Source organism: Lepidochelys kempii, chromosome 13 (genome assembly GCF_965140285.1).
Source record: "Lepidochelys kempii isolate rLepKem1 chromosome 13, rLepKem1.hap1, whole genome shotgun sequence".
Taxonomy (NCBI): Eukaryota; Metazoa; Chordata; order Testudines; family Cheloniidae; genus Lepidochelys; species Lepidochelys kempii.
In genome coordinates this window covers 2923357-2941471 of record NC_136392.1, presented here as the reverse complement: position 1 = coordinate 2941471, position 18115 = coordinate 2923357, and the positions used below count along the sequence as shown (strand labels likewise).

Here is an 18115-nt window from a genome sequence, read left to right as displayed (position 1 = left end):
ATCCTACAAGGGATTTTTTTTTATGTGTAAAAAAACCAAGGAACAAAGGAAGCGCTGAACGGATGGGGGAGGACCCTCGCCCCCGCTCCGCAGTACCCAGGGCTGTCTCAGACTCAGAGGCTTCCCGGATCCCAGGCCATGTCATGCCCCAAAAAGTCATTCATCAACTTCTGAGAAGAAACACGCTCTTGCTAAGGGGCATCTGGGAGATGAGGTGGGGCCAGCTTTGATAAAGCAGAACCCGGAGCTCAGCTCATCACCAGCTTGGCCCAGGGCATCTGGGCCTGAGTGTGAAAGCTCCTCCCATCTGCTAGACAAAGGCCAAGAGAGGGTTAATGATCTCTCCTGTCCCCGCCCTGGGCTGGGGGGGTGAGGTGCATGTCACCTGAAGATCCCCGCCCTGCTGTAAACAGGCACTAACAGTATCCCAGGGGGCCCTGGGCATTGGCCTGAGGGGACAGGGCTTTGCAGAGCCTGCCCTGGGCAGAAAGGCTCCCTTGCAAACCTGCCTGGAGTGCAGCACTGTGTACTCTGCACCAATCTCTGTACCATGCCTGCGAGGGGGGGCACGGAGCAAGCCTTGCTGCTTGAGACCCTGAGAATTGTAGGAAGCGCTAGGAAATGGGTTACAATTCAAACTGTTAGGGTTAGGGTTAGGGTTTCAGTGGAATTTCAGTGGAAGGCTGTGTGTGGACACGCTCATTTCAGAGTAAGAGCATCAGTCCTATTTCAATATTAGTAAAAGGTAGATTTGCACTGAAATAACTCAGGTGTGAATTACAACCCATTTTGTATTTCAGTGCCATTTATCACATAGACAAGTCTTTACAGGGGCAAGCTAATCCATTATAACCTGTTTGAATCTGATGTAAAGGTGTCCACACCAGGATATGTACTGGTGTAACTAAACTGGTGCAAGTTTGTGTGTAGAAAGCTCTTAGGTAAACGAAGTATTGGGCGAAGTTCCCTGGCCTGTCTTACGTCAGAGGGCAGACTAGATAATCATAATCCTTTCTGGCCTTCAAAATCTATGAATCCTCCAGTCGGACACAAACCAGACACTCAGGAAAGGTTTGGGATTCTAACGATGCTCTAACGTTCATTTTTCTTTTTTAATAACCCATGAATCCAACTGCGTAGAAATAAATGGCTTTGTAACTAAAGTTATTCACAGGATCCAATAAATATGGTAACCCAGACACACCGTCTATGGCTTCGCGGGCGTTGGACGCGTCCCGTGTCCCAGGCCCGCAAATCACACAGCGCCCCTGGCCTGCGGTTGCCTAAAGCCCGTTTCCATTTAACCTTCTCCCCGGGGGCAGGAGGCCTCGCCGCTGAAGATGCGGCACCCTGCCCAGGGCCGCAGGGGGCTGGGGCAGAAGGTTCCCTGCAGCTGCTGCTGCTGCTGCTTCTCTGGGTCTTTGCCTAACTCTGGCGCTTGACTCTGCAAGCTCCAGGTTCCCGTCGCCGGGCCAGGGCCAGGGCCAGGGCCAGGGCCACCCCGGGACAGAGCCCCCCCGCACGGCTTGCTGCGGGCTCAGTCGAACCGCCCCACGCGGGGCACGCGCTGCAGCAGCGACCGGGCGGGCGAGACGGGCGCGGCTCTGCCGGCTGGGGATCGCCAGGGGGCGCTGCAGAGCCGTGGCCCTCCCGGCACCGCCCCACGTGCGCCCGGCCAGGCCGGCCCGCCGGGCGCCGCGCCGGGGGGCGGGGCTAGAGAGCCAGGCCCCACCCCCAGCCGGCTTCCGTACGCCGCCTCCGTCCCGTCCCCATGGAGACCCGCCGCTCCGCGCCGCCCCGGCTGCGACGAGGCGCAGAAGCCCCGGGGCGAGGACAGGCACGGAGGGGGCGGGGCTGGGAGACGCGGGGTGGTCTCTGGCTCCCCCTGGGGGTGCTTTGGGGGGGACCCCAGGATGGTCCCCGAGGTGGGCTCTGGCTCCCGGGGGGGTGCTGGGGGGACCCCAGGATGGTCTCTGGCTCCCCCTGGGGGTGCTTTGGGGGGATCCCAGGATGGTCCCCAAGATGGGCTCTGGCTCCCGGGGGGGTGCTGGGGGGACCCCAGGATGATCTCTGTCTCCCCCTCGGGGGGTTCGGGGGGACCCCAGGATGGTCTCTGGCTCCCCCTCGGGGGGTTCTGGGGGGACCCCAGGATGGTCTCTGGCTCCCCCTGGGGGTGCTTTGGGGGGACCCCAGGATGGTCCCCAAGATGGGCTCTGGCTCCCGGGGGGGTGCTGGGGGGACCCCAGGATGATCTCTGTCTCCCCCTCGGGGGGTTCGGGGGGACCCCAGGATGGTCTCTGGCTCCCCCCCGGGGGGTTCTGGGGGACCCCAGGATGGTCTCTGTCTCCCCCTCGGGGGGTTCTGGGGGGACCCCAGGATGGTCTCTGGCTCCCCCTGGGGGTGCTTTGGGGGGACCCCAGGATGGTCCCCAAGATGGGCTCTGGCTCCCGGGGGGGGTGCTGGGGGGACCCCAGGATGGTGTCTAGCTCACTTGTCTGCATGGCCATATGACATGTCACTGCCCACCCACCGGTGTCCCCTTTTGCAGTCCCAACAGTGCTTCCTGCTGGGAGGGCTTGAGAGTTTCCCCAAAGCCAGTACAGCCTCGCCATTCTCTGCAGTGCCTTCTGCTGGGAAAGGCTGAGAATAAAAATGCCGGTACTGGAGACCCGTGAGCTGCTTTCATTCAGTGCTCCTATACCGTTTCTTGAAGTTACTTGCCCAGGGTCTGCAGTACTTATAAAGTCACCAGGTGGCTAGCGTCTCCCACTTTTCTTCCAGAGCCACCCCCAGAGATGGCTGCAAAGGTCCTGAACACCCTGGCCCAAAACATAACTAATAAATACGGGGCAACAGTAAGTTACCCTAATGGCACTTCAACTGGACTCCTCTGAGGGGCTGGGGGCTGGAGCCAGAACACCCTGGTGACGGGGGCTTTCGAAGTACATAGATAGACCCTATACAGTGCCTCTCCCCAGGCTGCTTGGGGTGAAGGCAGGGATGGGAGGTGGATGGCTGCCATTTGAATGTAAGCACATGTTCGACTGGCCCCATCAGATATGCTAGCAAACTGTTACTGATAGAAGGTCTGAAAGGAGTGTTGCCCAAATGTGTCAGCCCTTTGGCACAGTGGAGAGGTTCCCAGACTCCCTTGAGGAATAGGATGGGGAAGTTCAAATTGTAGTAAAGACCTCCCATAAATCTCCCATGACACCTTAAGCAGTAACGTCTTGTCTGTGCCTTCTGCTGAGTTTAGGATTACAGCAAGTGGCAGAGGATAGAAGCAAAACAGAATAAACCTGTGTCACACAAACCAGCTTTGCCAGCTATCACATCACCGAGTGAGGACAAGAAAAGCGAAGGGCGCTCCGCTGGCTACCAGAAAGACAAGCAGTCAGGTTGGCAGAGATTCTGTTTCTGTATCATATGGCATGTCACTCCCCACCAGTGCCCCCTCTTGAAGTCCCAACAGTTCTTCCTGCTGGGAGGGCTTGGCCACGGAGGAGCTGAGACTTTCCCCAAAGCCAATACAGCTTCACCATTTTCTGCAGTGACTCCTGCTGGGAAAGGCTGAGAATAAAAATGCCAGGACTGGAGACCTGTAAGCTGCTTACATTCAGTGCTCCTATACAGTTTCTTGGTTACTTCCCCGGGGTCCGCAGGAACTATAAACTCCCTGTGGCTGGTGTGACGAAGTGGGACTGTTCTTAATGTTTTCTCTGAATAGTGTGGGGTGCCTCAGTTTCCCCTATGCAGTTCTTAAGTATCTAGGTGGTGGGATAAGGGTGTATGATCGTTGCAGAGCCCTAGAGGGCAGGTGTGTGCAGGGGTCTGGACACAGAGAATGGCCGACACCCTGTTTCCTGGCAACTGATGGCCTGGCCCTTCCCCCCTGCATGGTGAGAGCTAAAGGGTTGGAGAACAAAGGAATCAGGTGACTTCCTGGCCCTGGAAAGGGACAAAGCCCAGAGGAGGAGGGGCAGGAGAGAGTTTCAGTTTGGGGCTGGCTGCGGACATGGAGTGAAGGGCAGATGTGGTTGTCTGGCTCACTGCCTCCCAAAATGGACCCAGCTGAGGGGTCCTGTTCTCTGCACCTACAAGCTCTGTTTTAGACCATGTTCCTGTCGTCTAATAAACCTGTTTTACTGGCTGGCTGAGAGTCACATCTGACTGAGGAGCTGGGGTGCAGGACCCTCTGGCTTCCCCAGGAGCCCGCCTGGGTGGACTCGCTGTGGGAAGCGCATGGAGGGGCAGAGGATGCTGAATGCTCCAAGGTCAGACCCAGGAAGGTGGAAGCTGTGTGAGCTGTGGTCCTGAAGACAGGCTGCTCACAGAAAGGAGACTTCCCCAGAATCCTGCCTGGCTTCGTAGGGAGCAGTTCCAGAGCATCGCCCGGGGACTCCGTGACAGCTGGCATTCCTAAATGTCCCTCAGCTACACATGGCAAGTGTATTCAATTCCTGTCGTGTTAAAACTGGACAGTATAATAAGTGCAGAGCATTTTCTGTTTTACCAGTTCTATTCAGTCCCAGTTCATCCTTGCCTTCGAAGACCGCACCCTCTCTGAATCCCAGATTTGCTCAGCAGAAAACCTCAGCAAAAGAGACTGATCTAACTAAAAGCTTGGAGAACATCAAAATTATTAAGGTACATGAAGCAAATGTCCAGTGCTGTGATTTATTTATAGGGAGGCTGGCACAGACCATATGGTTATTCGGGGTTGTCCCAAGAGAGGAAGGAAAACTAGTGGCCTGATTATCTCATTTACACTCATGCAAAGTGGATGTCAAAGGCTGCTGTTCTGATTTGGAGGCATGCACCAATGTGACACTCCTGTTGTGCTCATGCAGATGACTCCACAAGGTGCTGAGCAATGGAGAATCAGGCCCCAGGTGCTGGGAGAAGCTGGAGCAAGAATGTAGTGTTAGAGCAGCTGGCCCATGAAGAAGGTGGGTGCAGGGATGTGTTGGGGAAATTGGTGTGATTTAGCTAAAAGATGGAATTGATTAGGTGGGTTTATGGTGCCAAAGTAAATCAAGGGCGATATCGTTATTTATTAATGAACAGGAATGTCATTGGGGTGGTAGGTGGAACACATTTGTAAATCTTTCACTCATAAATTCTTTCAGAAACTGACCAAGTCGAAGAGAAAGTCCCTACATGAGCTGAAGCATCACAGCGCCACCCTGGTGGAGACCAACGGGAGACTGGCCCAGGACATTCAGCAGATGGATGCCAGTACTGCCAAGCATGCCAGAGACCTGCTGCAGCAGTACGAGATGTTTGGGGTGAGGCTTAGGTGTGGCCAGTGAAGTCAGATGAGCAGAATCCCAACATAATCCCAGCTCCTTCTAATCCCACCCGAGCAGATTCAAACTCTTGTGTGGTGATTACACAGCCCATACTAGTGGTAAGGGGGAACAGTCTTGTGCCCTGAAGTGCCGCTGCAGCATTCTGCTTTACACAATTTATATACCACTGGGCTCTGCCCCACAGCAGCCAAAGATGCTCCAGCTACCTGCATCACACTGCCTCTTCTTAAGCATCCCTTCTAGTGCAGATACAGCCCTGGAGTGTGCGGAGCAGCCACCTTGCCAATCCCAAAGGCAATGCTGCTGCAAGATTTTCTGATGAGGAAGCAAGAGTGTAGCAAGTGACAACTGTCACCCTCTCCTAGTAGCTTGAACATGTCTCTTCCATGAAGTGCATGACCTCGACTGGCTCATGAGGTGGGAAGCACAAAGTCACTCCCAAGAGCAGCTCTTCTGTGCTTGCAGCTGTGCTGCCATGGCACCATGCAGTTCACTTCATCATGCTATTAGTGGGATCAATAAATACCACGGTGAGAGGTGCATTAGGAAGCCTGCAGCTAGACATTTCATAGTCTGTCAGTAGTGTACAGCAATCAGTGACTAGATTTCTCTCTTTGTAGACAGTCATCTCGACCCTTCAGGACTCCAGTCAGAACCAAGTTGGTGTAGCTAGAGCAGAACTCCAAGAAACAGAAAAAATGGTTGAAAAGAACCTGAAGAGTAAGAATGGATAGTTCACATTAAGCTAATAGGCAATATAGTACATGCAACTCCATTGTCCTCTACTCCTCATTTCATTAGATTATTGTTGTGAACGTCAAATAATTAGGTTTCCTAAAGATAATCAATTAGTTTTGGTATATGGGGACTGTCAGTTTCAGGGTAACTGCATCTGTATCCCCCCACCGTGGTCCACTTCAGGAGTTCCCAGCCAAGTCTCAGGACTCCAGCTGTTACCTGTCTCTGGGTAGGGACCTTTGTCCCACTTCCTTCTAACTGGGGTTTTAAAGCTGCACAGCTCCCTGCCTTACTCAGTGATATCCCCAGCAAGCTAGTCTGCCTGATGGCCAGCACCTGGGTGTTGCTTTCTCTCCATGGGCTATGAACAGTATATTGCCAGCAGTTACAAGTTACTACACAGCTCCTCATAAGCAAGCACATTTATTCTTAAAGTAAAAGCATTTATAGAGTAAACATCATTAAAACAATCAATAGAGTTGAACTCACCTTAAACATTCCAGGAGTCACCCATTAGTCTTAAGGTGCCCTTGTAGGCCAAAGTCTTTCCCTGAGTCAGTTTAAACAGCCTTTTCATGCCAAAAGCCCTTTCTTTGTCTGTTGGTATCTGGAAAACCCAGTTTGACCAAGTATGGATAAGCCTCCCCAGTTGGTACCTCTCTGGAGGTGTTAACAACTTGAGTGATTCACCTTAATCATTCTCCCCCCCCTCCCTCCCCCATTCTTAGCTCCTGGTGGAGCTAAAAGTAATCTTTCCCTACTGCTGGAGTTACACACAATTCCCGGCCCACTGTGATACACAAACTAATCATACACTTAATACAACATGGGATACTGCATGCAGTTGCAATATCTGTCACAGGGACATTCCCTCTCAATCAATTCCTGTAAAAAATGTTTGGAAGGGATATAAACCCTACAGCAGCCGAACTAACCACTAACTGATGGGGGTTAGAAAGAGACTTCCCCTGTGGGCAAGTTATTCCATATTTTTGCACCTTCTTTGAAAACATCTGGTACTGGCCACTGTCAGAGACAGGATAGTGGATTAGATGGGCCTCTGGTCTGATTCAGTCTGGCAGTTCCTGTGCTTCTAATCATGGCTACTAGACTAACATAATATTTAACCATTGTAAAGAGAAGGCTCTGTTTCAGAAGAACAAAAGTTTCCTTGGCTCCACTGAAAAGGAGAGGTGGGTTTGGGGGTCTCTGTGGCTTAACTTTCTATCTTGGCCTTTTAATCAGAACTGAAACATCAGGTGGATCACATGAACACCAATGTGCAAATGCTCCAGGAAGAACTCAGTGTTTTACGAACATACATGGACAAGGAGTACCCGGTGAAAGCCGTCCAGATAGCCTTTATGCTTCGCAACATCCGAAACCTGAAGGAAGAACAGCAAGTAAAGAGACCTCTCCTAACCTATGTTATCGCTGTGTGTAAAGAGAAGGGATGGGACCAAAGCAATCAGATGTTCATTTGCTTAATAATCCTGTTGTTTCCTTGCAACCCCTCTCTGTAATTCTCAGGACGAAATGGAAGATATAGAAGATCTGGCAAAAACAGTAATGCAGCAACTGGAAAAGAAGGTTCAAGATGAGAAGGAGCAGATATTACAGGCTGTTGCAAAGGTTAGTGGATTGCATCTGTCTTTGCATACTTGAAGGTCAGTGAGAAAGATAATGGAGTACCCTGCCAACTAGACTGCTACTGGAAGCTGCCATATAGGGCTCGGGTTTCCAGATTTGGCCCACCAGTGACACTGTAGTACAGAGGACATGCAAGGGTGTAACAGTGTGCTACTGTCTCCAGCTTAGTTGATACCTGGAGCTTTTCTTCATAGCAGGGAGTTGTAGGTACAGAGCTGGATTTCGCATTGGTGGTACGATTGTTGCCTTGCATGTTACAGTATTTTCAGAATCATGCATGGGTATTTGCACCCACAGTTAGAGGGAATGAATTAAATTGAACTGATATTTAGATAGATGTTTAACTAGTCACTTATGTGCACAGTTACTGAGATTGCACACACATTTGTAGTAATTGCACGAGCACATTAAGCACACAAATACACGCAATACTGAAAATATGAGACCTTATTGTCCCTTCAGAAGATATAGGAAACTTCTATTGTATAATTGCTTTTTATGTGGTAATACTTAAGACTTCTGTGCAAACATTAAGGAACCCTCGCCACAGCCTGGTGAGATGGAAAAATATCAGTATTCCCATTTCCCAGATGAATCTGTAAGCAAGGGTGATGTGACATGCTCAAGGCCATATAGGTAGTCTGTGTTGGCAGCTGGAATTAGAACACCAATATTACTGACTTCTAGTCCTATATTCAGCACAATGTGATCTCATTGGGTATTGAGGAGATGATGGCCCCCAGAATTTGTCCCAGAATGCATTCCTTAAAGGAGGAGTTCACCTGTTATTCTAGACATGGCAAATACTACTGGAGGCAAATACCCTAGGGTCTGCAAGTGGCAGGGTTTCATACCTGTCATTGTGGGTTGCATTGTAGAAATAAATTATACCCAGTCATGTCTAAAGTACGGTTTTTTTTGAACAACCAAAACCCTGAGAGGCTGCATCCCTTTTTCCTCCCATTGAAGCTGTTCTTCTGAGCCTGTTAGCGCAAAGAGAGCCATGGACAGCAATCATGTTTGTGATTGTTGCAGCTCTCCCCAGCTATTTTGTGCTTCTCTTCTGGTCCAGATGCATACTGGGATTTACCGTCTGGTCTTTTACTTCAGCTGGTTTATTTTTTCTATCTGTGCAGGACAAGGGGTTTCTCTATCAGGAGGGGTTGAAGCAGATGGCTGTCAACAATCGGATACTCAGGAATGAAGTCCAAATGCAAAAGAAGGTAAGCAGGTTTGGGAGGAAGTAGCATGGAGCAGCAGGGGTGTTGGCCTAGTGAGTATTAACCCCTTTGTTGCTGGTCCTCCAGTACAGTGGCTGTGCCCGTCTGTTTCCAGTGGAACTTGTGGACTGTTAGGGCACACCTAGGATGTTGAGGAGCACAGCAGGGATTCCCCTGGCACACTGCAGAGTGTATTGTGGGGAACGCTCCAGCCCTGGCTTTGTGAGGATGGACCAGATGCCCTGGCAAGTCTTCTCTAGCTCCTCTGCTGTTCCTAGTTCTCTGGTACCTTTGTGCCTCACTTCATCTCAGTGTTTTTAAAGAGCAGTGTCACAGATTTAATTCTTTCAGATCATTCACGAGCTATTGGAAGAAATCACAGAGCTACAAAAGAGCATTATGACACTTCGCAGGAGCGTGAGAGACCCTCGAGAGGTGATCTTCGCCGACGTCCTGCTGCGGCGGCCCAAGTAGGTCCCTGCGTTTATCTCCTAAGCAGTAGAGTTTACTGAATAACACACCACAGGCCCTTCTGGCACCAGTTTCACTGTGAATATTCATAGGTCACCCTCTGCTTAGTGCACTGGGAGTTAATCTCCACTCAGAATGCCTTTGCATCCTGTATTAAGAAACTCAAGCCAACTATTTGCACAGTCGTCAAAGGTAAATGATGCACCTCACCATAAAATGTAAACCTGATTGTAATATTGGGTCCAATTGGGGAAGGGAAGTGCATGGCCTAATGGCCTGAGCACAGAAGTAGGAAGGGCTAGCCCTGGCACTGATACTGATTTATTGTCAACCTTCAGTAAGTCGCTTCCCTTCTCTGTGCCTCAGTTTCCCCACTAGGGGGTTGTGAGGATTAATAAAGCTTTACACGCTTCCTGTGATGCACAATAAGGAAGTACTCTGTTCTCATTTTACAGTTGGTAAAACTAAGGCTCTGAGGGGCCAACGGGCCTTCCAAAAAGACTCATTGTATGTAGTGTATTCATAGCCATGTTGGTCCCAAAAGACTCTTTGTCAGAGCATGCACTGGTCATCTAAAGTCACTTTTCGAACAGCCACAGTAAATTCCCCGACAAAATACTGGGTGAAAAAAGATAAGTCGGCCATTTTCCTACTATGTTAAAGAGGTTTCAAAGGCAGATGAGAGCTGCAAAATACCAAATCTCATTTCTCCTCTTTGCTCCCTCCCCAGCCCCAGTTCACTGGTGGCTGATTGCTTTCAGCATTGAGTTTCTGTGTATCAATGTGCAGGATGCCCTGCCAGCTCATTCACAGAAACCCTGGCTTCTAACTTCCAGGAACAATCGAAAAGGTTCAGCTAAGATTGTGGGCTCAAAACATAAAACTGAGAGAGATGCACTAACCCGCCCTGAAACTACTCCCACAAATACCTACTGGGGTGCAGTTGATGCAAAGAGCAATTGTGTTAACACCTCAGATTGTGATTGACTGCACACCAAATACACAAAGATCCACAGTATCTAAAGGAAACTTAATGCAATTTAAAACAGAAACTTGATTAGCAAGTGCCAAGTGAGGTTACAACTGGACATTGGTCTTGATCAGTTATTGACTACAGTTAGGGTGTAAGCCAGGGCCACATTTGGCCCAAAGAGGTTAAGTTCTTGAATGTCAGCCAGTCTAAACTTGTAGGTGTGTGTGCAAAATACATGTGAAATTGTTTGCTGTTTGCCTGTGCATTTATTACAAGTGTGTGTGCAAAGTGAGTGTGTGGACAAACTGTGATTCACACTGATTTTTCACCTCTAGCTTCCCCAATTTTGCACACAAAGTAATTTTATAGGCAGATTAGTCCTGCAGGTTCCCCCCTGTTTTGCATATGCAGAATATTCAGATGAATGGTATGAAAAGCAGGGTCCTCCATGATTTCCATAAACCTAGGCCATAAGTCTGTAACAGAGCTAATGATGGGGCTTGGAGTCAGGGAATTGGCTCTATGTTTTAGCCAGAAGACTATCCCTTGGCCTGGTCTACCTGCAGAAGTCGGCAGGCCTGACGGGAAGCGGAAGAAAAGCCTGCAACATGTCAGGAAATTGGGGAGAGTTGAACAGCCTTGTGATATATTAGTGTAACTTAATTTTTTCAGATAAAAGAAGGGTAAAATGGAGCATTAATTAGTCCTGACAGATTGCAGAGCTGGGGTGACTGTGTGTGACTGGGAAAAGGTTTAAAAATAGAAGAAAGGCCAAGTGGGAAAGCAGCATCATAAGTCAGGCATTTGGTGATTACACAGCCCTGCCAGGCTGGGCCCCTTTGCCAGAGCCATCACCACGGTTTCCTCCACAGACATTTCCCACTGACTTTCTTTACGCTTTTCACGTGACTTCACAATGTGCTTGTTTTCTTAGATTAGCCCATTGGTTTCCCTGAGTCACTGGAGGAACAAAGTTGTGTTCAGCCCACAAACAGCTGGGAGAGTTGGGGAACGTGCGGTGCAGGGGCAGTCTCTCCCCCCACTAGCAGCAGCAGAGCAGAAACTGATCGTAGGCCTGTTACTAAAAATCCAGCACCACCTACAGTGTCACAAAATGCGAGATCTGGGATGCCAGGAGGCTGGAGGGGTCCCTCCCTTTCCATACTCATTTTTGTTTCTAATTGCTGCATGGCCAAAGCAGCAAAACCAGGGTACTTCTTTCCTCTCCCATTCCGTTCCCTGCCTCTGCTTTGCCGAATTACAGCTGAACAAGTCCACTGTGTGCTGGAGAGTGGATATAACTAACAAGGCCCTGCTGCTGCGAAGCTTTTTTCCTCTGCGTTTGTCTGTTAGTGTTGAAGGAGAGTCGCAGCTAGATACATTGTTTTGTTTTCATAAACCCACTGCCGACATCTGATTAGGGCTCGGTTATCCTGTGAATGCTGTCTAGGAAACAGCCATACAACAGGGCTCAGGCTTTGATTTACAATGTGTGATCTTCCCATAGGAAGAGAGGAGATGGCCAGTCTGGTTAATGCCAGAATGGGCTCTTTGGGGTGAGTCAGAGCTAACGTATAATACTGCTTGGGCCCTGCTGCTGTGGGCTGGGTCGCCTGTCTGGGCTCTGGCTCATGCTGAACTTGTGCCAGGCACAAGAACCCAATATGGCTTTAAAGGGCTGCAGTTCTCTGAGCAAGTCTGGGGTTCTGGTCCTACCCCTCCTCCCTCCCTCTAATAGTGAAGGGTTTATGAGTGGTGGACAAAGGATGTCCAGGCCCTTGAGTTACTGTTTTGGCTGTACAGTGTGTCTGAGAAGTGTTGTGTGTTTCTGGCCTTGATTGTACCAGGATTTCTCTTCCCCACCACCTCACTCCCACAGACTCACTTGATCTGAATTGAGGCAGAGTTCTTGTTTCCTTGGCTATGGATTGACTTTCTCCTTATTGCTCTCTCCTCAGATGCCTGCCAGATACAGAGATTGTTCTCAATATCCCCGTAGAGGAGAAGTTTTTCATTTAGTCCCAGAAGCTTTGGAGCTGAAGTGGAAAGGTGGGTGGATGGGCCAGGCCTTGCCCATGTCATAACAGAACACAGCTGGGCCAGGAACAGGGTGGGGAGCTGTACAACAAATCACCCCCTCTTCATGGACAAGTTCTCCAAACCCTCCCAGCTCTCAGGAAGTTCTGCTCTGCACTGCTTCTGTTTTGTCAGGACAAACTAGATCCATCACAGAACAATCTGCAGGAATCGTGTCATCATCATGCCAGATCCAAACTGGGGTTTTTCTGGGTAAAAGCCAGAAACCTGCCATCTTGCTAGAAGGAATATGGTGCAAAATTCTCTTAAAGCAGCCAGATGTGGTCCAAGACAGTGGATCATTGCTGAGGTGTCACTATTGTCAACAGCCCTTCCCCAGTCTCTCATTCTTACAGCGCCACCACGTGTCAAACAGTTCCACTTGGTCCGACTACTTCTTGGTGTAATTCTCCTGAAGCCCAGGGGAGTTCTATCAAAACGAATTTGGCCTTTTTATCCTTCCCAGTGAAACTACTTTGTAAAAGAGATTTTTATCAATATTTTGATTTCTGATGAGCTGAAGCCCAGACCCAGGATAAGGTCTTTAGTAATGGAACAATGAGGAGCTGTCCCTAAGTGCCCTCCAGCAGCTGCCTGTCAGAACAATTGCATCCCCATCAGCCATAGCAGATGTCAATTCAGGGGGACGGAATGATGATACAGGATCAGAATCTTCCACTTACCGTGTTCTGTACCAATGCTTGCAGTTCCTCGCAGCAGGCGCCGCTTGCCCTCTGGCAGGAGTCCATTCCATCCCAGCTGCGTCTTGCTTACAGGTGTGTGGTTCTGACAGTATTCAGGCTGGGAAGTCTACCAGCTGATGGATTAACCGTGTAGCATGTTTAACCTGCAACTTTCAATCTACATTTTGAAATAAAAATTAAGTGGGTCTTTAATTTACCACTGAAGTTTCATCCTGTCAGAATAAATCTCCAGACACCTTTTATTATTTGTCAAAAATAACAGCACTTTTCACTTCAGTCGTATGTATCAAGCAGGGATCTCAAAGTGCTTTACAGCCACTAGTAAAGGTAACCTCACAGCCTTGATGACACAGAGTCAAACTAGCTGGCTAGGTGCTCCTCAAGCCCCATCCCTGTAGACAGACAGGAGGACTTGTGCCACCTTAGAGACTAACAAATTTATTTGAGCATAAGCTTTCATGGGATACAGCCCACTTCATCAGATGCATGGAATGGAACATATAGTAAGAAGATATATATACTTACAGAGAACATGAAAAGGTGGAAGTTGCCACACCAACTCTAAGAGGCTAATTAATTAAGATGAGCAGGAGAAAAAAAACTTTTGTAGGGATAATCAAGATGGCCCATTTCAGACAATTGACAAGAAGCACAATTAACATGGGGAAATAGAATCCTACAAAAAGAGGGATTCTGTGTGGACTCTTCTTGAAGGTTGAAACAACAGGCTGGACTTCTACATAGATTGCTTCCGTTGACATGCATGGGCTGAAATTGTGGAAAAGCAGCATCACTTGCCCCATAACCTCAGCCATGCTGAACACAATGCCATCCACAGCCTCAGAAACAACTCTGACATCATAATCAAAAAGGCTGACAAAGTAGGTGCTGTCATCATCATGAATAAATTAGAATATGAACAAGAGGCTGCTAGGCAGCTCTCTAACTCCACATTCTACAGGCTATTATCCTCTGATCCCTCTGAGGATTACCAAAAGAAACTACACCATCTGCTCAAGAAACTCCCTGAAAAAGCACAGGAACAGATCTGTGTAGACACATGCCTAGAACCCCGAGCAGGGGTATTCTATCTGCTACCCAAGATCCATAAACCTGGAAATCCTGGACGCCCCATCGGCTCAGACTTTGGCACCCTAACAGCAGGATTGTCTGGCTATGTGGACTCTCTCCTCAGGCCCTACCCTACCAGCATTCCCACCTATCTTCGAGACACCACTGACTTCCTGAGGAAACTACAATCCATTGGTGATCTTCCAGAAAACACCATCCTGGCCACTATGGATGTAGAAGCCCTCTACACCAACATTCCACACAAAGATGGACTACAAGCCATCAGGAACAGTATCCCTAATAATGTTACGGCAAACCTGGTGGCTGAACTTTGTGACTTTGTTCTCACCCACAGCTATTTCACATTTGGGGACAATGTATACCTTCAAGTCAGCGGCACTGCTATGGGTACCCACATGGCCCCACAGTATGCCAACATTTTTATGGTTGACTTAGAACAACACTTCCTTAGCTCTCATCCCCTAACGCCCCTACTCTACTTGTGCTACATGACATATTGACATCTTCATCACCTGGACCCATGGAAAAGAAGCCCTTGAGGAATTCCACAATGATTTCAACAATTTCCATCCCACCATCAAGCTCAGCCTGGACCAATGCACACAAGCGGTCCATTTCCTGGACACTACTGTGCTGATAAGTGATGGTCACATAAACACCACCCTATACCGGAAACCTACTGACCGTTATACTTACCTACATGCCTCCAGCTTCCATCCAGGACACACCACATGATCCATTGTCTACAGCCAAGCTCTGCGATACAACCGCATTTGCTCCAATCCCTCAGACAGAAACACCTACAAGATTTCTATCAAGCATTCTTAAAACTACACTACCCACCTGCTGAAGTGAAGAAACAGATTGACAGAGCCAGAAGAGTACCCAGAAGTCACCCACTACAGGACAGGCCCAACAAAGAAAGTAACAGAACGCCACTAGCCGTCACCTTCAGCCCCCAACTAAAACCTCTCCAGCGCATCATCAAAGATCTACAACTTATCCTGAAAGATGATCCTCACTCTCACAGATCTTGGGAGACAGACCAGTCCTCGCTTACAGACAGTCCCTCAACCTGAAGCAAATACTCACCAGCAACCACACAACAAAAACACTAACCCAGGAACCTATCCTTGCAACAAAGCCCGATGCCAACTCTGTCCACATATCTATTCAAGTGACTCCATCGTAGGACCTAAATCACATCAGCCACGCCATCAGGGGCTCGTTCACCTGCACATCTACCAATGTGATATATGCCATCATGTGCCAGCAATGCCCCTCTGCCATGTACATTTGCCAAACCGGACAGTCTCTACGCAAAAGAATAAATGGACACAAATCTGACATCAGGAATCATAACATTCAAAAACCAGTAGGAGAACACTTCAGTCTCTATGGTCACTCAGTAACAGACTTAAAGGTGGCAATTTTGCAACAGAAAAGCTTCAAAAACAGACTCCAATGAGAAATTGCTGAACTGGAATTAATTTGCAAACTAGATACTATTAACTTGGGCTTGAATAGAGACTGGGAGTGGCTGGGTCATTACACAAATTTAATCTATTTCCCCATGTTAGGTATCCTCACACCTTCTTGTCAACTGTCTGAAATGGGCAATCTTGATTATCACTACAAAAGTTTTTTTTCTCCTGCTGATAATAGCTCATCTTAATTAATTAGCCTCTTAAAGTTGGTGTGGTAACTTCCACCTTTTCATGTTCTCTGTATATATATCTTCTTACTATATGTTCCATTCTATGCATCCGCGGTAGCCCACAAAAGCTTATGCTCAAATAAATTGTTAGTCTCTAAGGAGCCACAAGTCCTCCTGTTCTTTTTGCAGATACAGACTAACCCGGCTGCTCCTCTGAAACCTATCCCTGTAGAGGTGAGCCTGCCTCGCTTCCCATAATGATATTTCCCACACACCTCTAAAAAGCTTACTGCTGTAGGTGTGTGGGTGAGGCTATGACAGTGACACTTACCCGTTCCTCTACAGTGCTCTGTGATTGGTGGAGGAAAAGTGCTATAAAAGTGCAAAGTATTATTACACTGAGTCCCACTCCTTACTTGGTGACATAGCCTGTAGCTTCTGTAGTTATTCAGTCTGCCACTAGATGGAGCGTGGCCCCAGCTCCCCAGCTAGATAAATCAAAGATTAATATCTTGTAAGAGTTTGAGGGAGGGGTGGTCAAGTGATTAATAGAAAACTCACAGAGCCAAAATGCTGGGCAAGGGGTTTCCCTGCCCACTAACAGAAAATGAGGAGCCCTGGAGAGCAGGCCTGCTCTGGGAAGCAAGGTCTCTTGGCCCATGGGCTGTCTCACCCAGGGAAGGTGGGAAGTGCAGTTTGATAGGGGATGGGGAGGAGAATCTCCTCCAAGGAAGTCTTAGGCTAAAGAAGAATCCTGCTGAGTTTTTCCCATGCCTGGAGAAAGCTCCCCAGTCAGGAATCTGAAAGCCCAGCAGCTTGGAACGGGGCTGCAGCCTGAACCAGAGACACAGGAGGAGTTGGCTACCCAACACCAGCCCCTAGTGCACCCAAAGTGGGGCCTTTACACACAGATTTGTCCCTGGGGGCCTGATCCAGCTCTGCTGAAGTGAGAGAGCCCTTGGCTTAGGCCCCACCATCGCGGGGACCAGACAGGAATCCATTCACAGTGTCTGTTGACAGTCAATTCACATTCTCACTGCACTAACGACTGGAAATGAAAGAACGAAAGTGCTTAGAGTGGTAGCAGCCAAGGTGCCAGGAGCGCTTCTGATGTGTTAAAGCAGCTGTTTGTGCAGTATTCTGTCAAATCTATAGCCCCATGTTACACAGCAGTATCATGGATACGACCACCAGCCCTGGGGATCAGAGTGCAAGGAGCACGGAGGGGCCTGGCCCACGCTTTGCTGGGGAAGCAGCTCAGGCAACCTTCCAAGGATCTTCCTCCTCCTCTCTGGCCACTTCGTTAGCTGGCTCTCTCTTTTCCCCCTCCTGGGATGCAGAAGTTACCCCACTCCTATGGATGGTATTAATTGCCTGGGGCAACAGGTTCTAGAGGAGGGAGCCTCCAGGGCTATGGTGTGTGCGGGAGGTAGACTCTTAGATCGTGTCATGGGGTGGGGTGTCTACAGTGATGCCCTGAGATTGTCCACTTGGCGACAGCACCAAAGTGATTTTACAGTGAGGGTTAGGCATGAAGGGGCAGGTCCCTGAGGCAGGGGCTGTGGAGGTGGATGCCCTGGTGATGAGATCCAGCTGCAGCCAGGGGCATGGAGGTCAGGGGGCTCAGGCTGGGGGGGGGCACATACCAGCGGGTGCTGGGGGAGGGAATGAGTGTTGGATTCAGCCCTGGAGCAGAAACAAGGAGGAGTCCAGTGGCACCTAAAAAACGAACAGATTTATTTGGGCATAAGCTTTTGCGGGTAAAAAACCCACTTCTTCAGATGCAAGATGCAAGGTGCATCTGAGGAAGTGGATTTTTTACCCAGGAAAGCTTATGCCCAAATAAATCTGTTCGTCTTTAAGGTGCCACCGGCCTCCTGCTTGGTTTTGTGGATACAGAGGAACGGGGCTCTGAAGCCTGGGGCAGCGCGTTTAGGTGCTGGAGAAGTTGATCCCCCAGAGTTGGCCTTTGGCTGAGAGGTGTGGGGCACAGTGCTCAGACCCCTGGCACCAGGGCAATAGCTTGGGCTGAGCCAGTGACTCCCTGGGCGTTCGGTGGAGCGGATTTCGGGGCGGACTCTGCGGGCCCTGGGTTTGGGCAGGCGTGGATCCCGCGGAGCTGGCCCGGGCTGCGGGAGTGGATTCCCGAGGGCTGGGCACCAAGTCCGCCCGCTCTGAGCGGCCCCGGACGGGCTGGGGAGGGTCCCCGCCAGGGGGTGGGT

At 49.5% G+C, this 18115-nt stretch overlaps 1 protein-coding gene across 2 annotated transcripts; it reads left to right on the top strand.

Moving 5' to 3' along the window:
* Positions 1-1746: 1746 nt before the first annotated feature.
* On the top strand, positions 1747-16048 carry C13H20orf96 (chromosome 13 C20orf96 homolog). Of its 2 annotated transcripts, none has more exons than XM_073308912.2 (11): positions 1747-1837; positions 2782-2855; positions 3257-3398; positions 4517-4647; positions 5130-5288; positions 5933-6032; positions 7296-7453; positions 7581-7682; positions 8837-8923; positions 9272-9390; positions 12323-16048. In XM_073308912.2, exons 2-11 carry the CDS (start codon positions 2796-2798, stop codon positions 12381-12383), a joined length of 1119 nt encoding a protein of 372 aa, XP_073165013.1. In that variant the 5' UTR covers positions 1747-1837; positions 2782-2795; the 3' UTR covers positions 12384-16048. The 2 variants fall into 2 exon arrangements, with proteins under 2 accessions (XP_073165013.1, XP_073165014.1); XM_073308913.2 differs by lacking the exon at positions 1747-1837 and adding an exon at positions 1892-1925.
* The last annotated feature ends 2067 nt before the right edge of the window (positions 16049-18115 follow it).